The following is a 1074-nucleotide window of genomic DNA, read 5'->3' as shown; positions in this document are numbered from 1 at the left end:
TTTGGCACCAGGGGCAAGCCTGTAGTGGGACCTCACCTTGACCCCAAGCACAGATCCAGGGGGCACACACCTTCCCATGCCTGCCCAGGAATGCATGCAGTGGTGTGAACCACCTTCCCCCTATCCCTGCACCCCCCAAAATGACCCTCTTGGCTCTCTCCCACGCCTGACCCCAGCTGGGAAGTGCCTGTTGGAACCCCTTCGCTTTGGCACCACTTCACCCCTTCACCCCACTTGCCCCAACTTGCTACAGCACTCTGAAGTTATGTTCTAGTCTTGACTAGGTTGCAGCATTATTTCTGTAAAAGCCTGGCATCCAGCATGTGCAAGACAGAGGAGGCGAGGGGCTGGGAATATATTGTCAGATTCGGAGGAGCAGAGAAGGAAACAGGATCCCGCGCTGCCCCTCGGTGGCCGCCTGACGCAGAAGCACAGCTGTGACAGCGCTGGCTGCAGACCAAGAGTTCTTGCACGGCTATGAATGGCATCCTGCCCACTGTGTGTAGCACAGTAATACATGGCAGTGTCTGCAGGCGACAGGCGGTTGAGTTGCAGGTACACGGTGCTGATGGAGTTGTCGGTGGTGATGGAGACTCTGCCTTTCAGTGTTTCTGCATAATCGGTACTACCATCTTCAGGGTCAATATCTCCAACCCACACCAGGCCTTTCCCTGGAGCCTGCTGCACCCAGTCCATGTAGGAATCAGTGAATGTGAACCCGGAGGTTTTACAGGAGATCTTCACAGTCTCCCCAGGCTTCTTCACCACGGCGCCAGACTGGACCAGCTCCACTGCCGACTGCACCCCTGTGGACAAGACACAATCATTGCTGACACGGCACACTTCTCACTGATTTGTATCCCACTATTCCCAAATGTCACCCATTTACCTAGACACACTGTCAGCAAGCAGAGGCAGGTTAAGAAGCACCTCATCTTTGCTGTCCTCTGCTGTGACACCAGAGAGTAAGGGACTGCTGTTGCCCATTCAAGACACCTGCTCTGGCTAGGGCAGGACGCTGGCTTTTAGCTTGAGCGTTCACCAAGCCACTTTGCATAGTTGCCTGCGCAGTCC

The 1074-nt window shown here is 55.1% G+C and overlaps 1 gene segment (V, D, J or C); it reads right to left on the bottom strand.

Annotated features, from left to right (window-relative positions):
* Positions 1-497: 497 nt before the first annotated feature.
* Positions 498-994, bottom strand: LOC102369193 (the record flags this gene model as incomplete). The annotated part of the segment is given in 2 exon segments: positions 498-806; positions 890-994. Coding segments are annotated over 2 exon segments (355 nt in total), but the record flags the coding sequence as incomplete, so codon positions are not given.
* Between the last annotated feature and the right edge of the window lie 80 nt (positions 995-1074).

Source organism: Alligator sinensis, unplaced genomic scaffold (genome assembly GCF_000455745.1).
Source record: "Alligator sinensis unplaced genomic scaffold, ASM45574v1 scaffold3113_1, whole genome shotgun sequence".
In the NCBI taxonomy this organism is placed as follows: Eukaryota; Metazoa; Chordata; order Crocodylia; family Alligatoridae; genus Alligator; species Alligator sinensis.
This window is presented reverse-complemented; position numbering and strand designations above follow the sequence as displayed.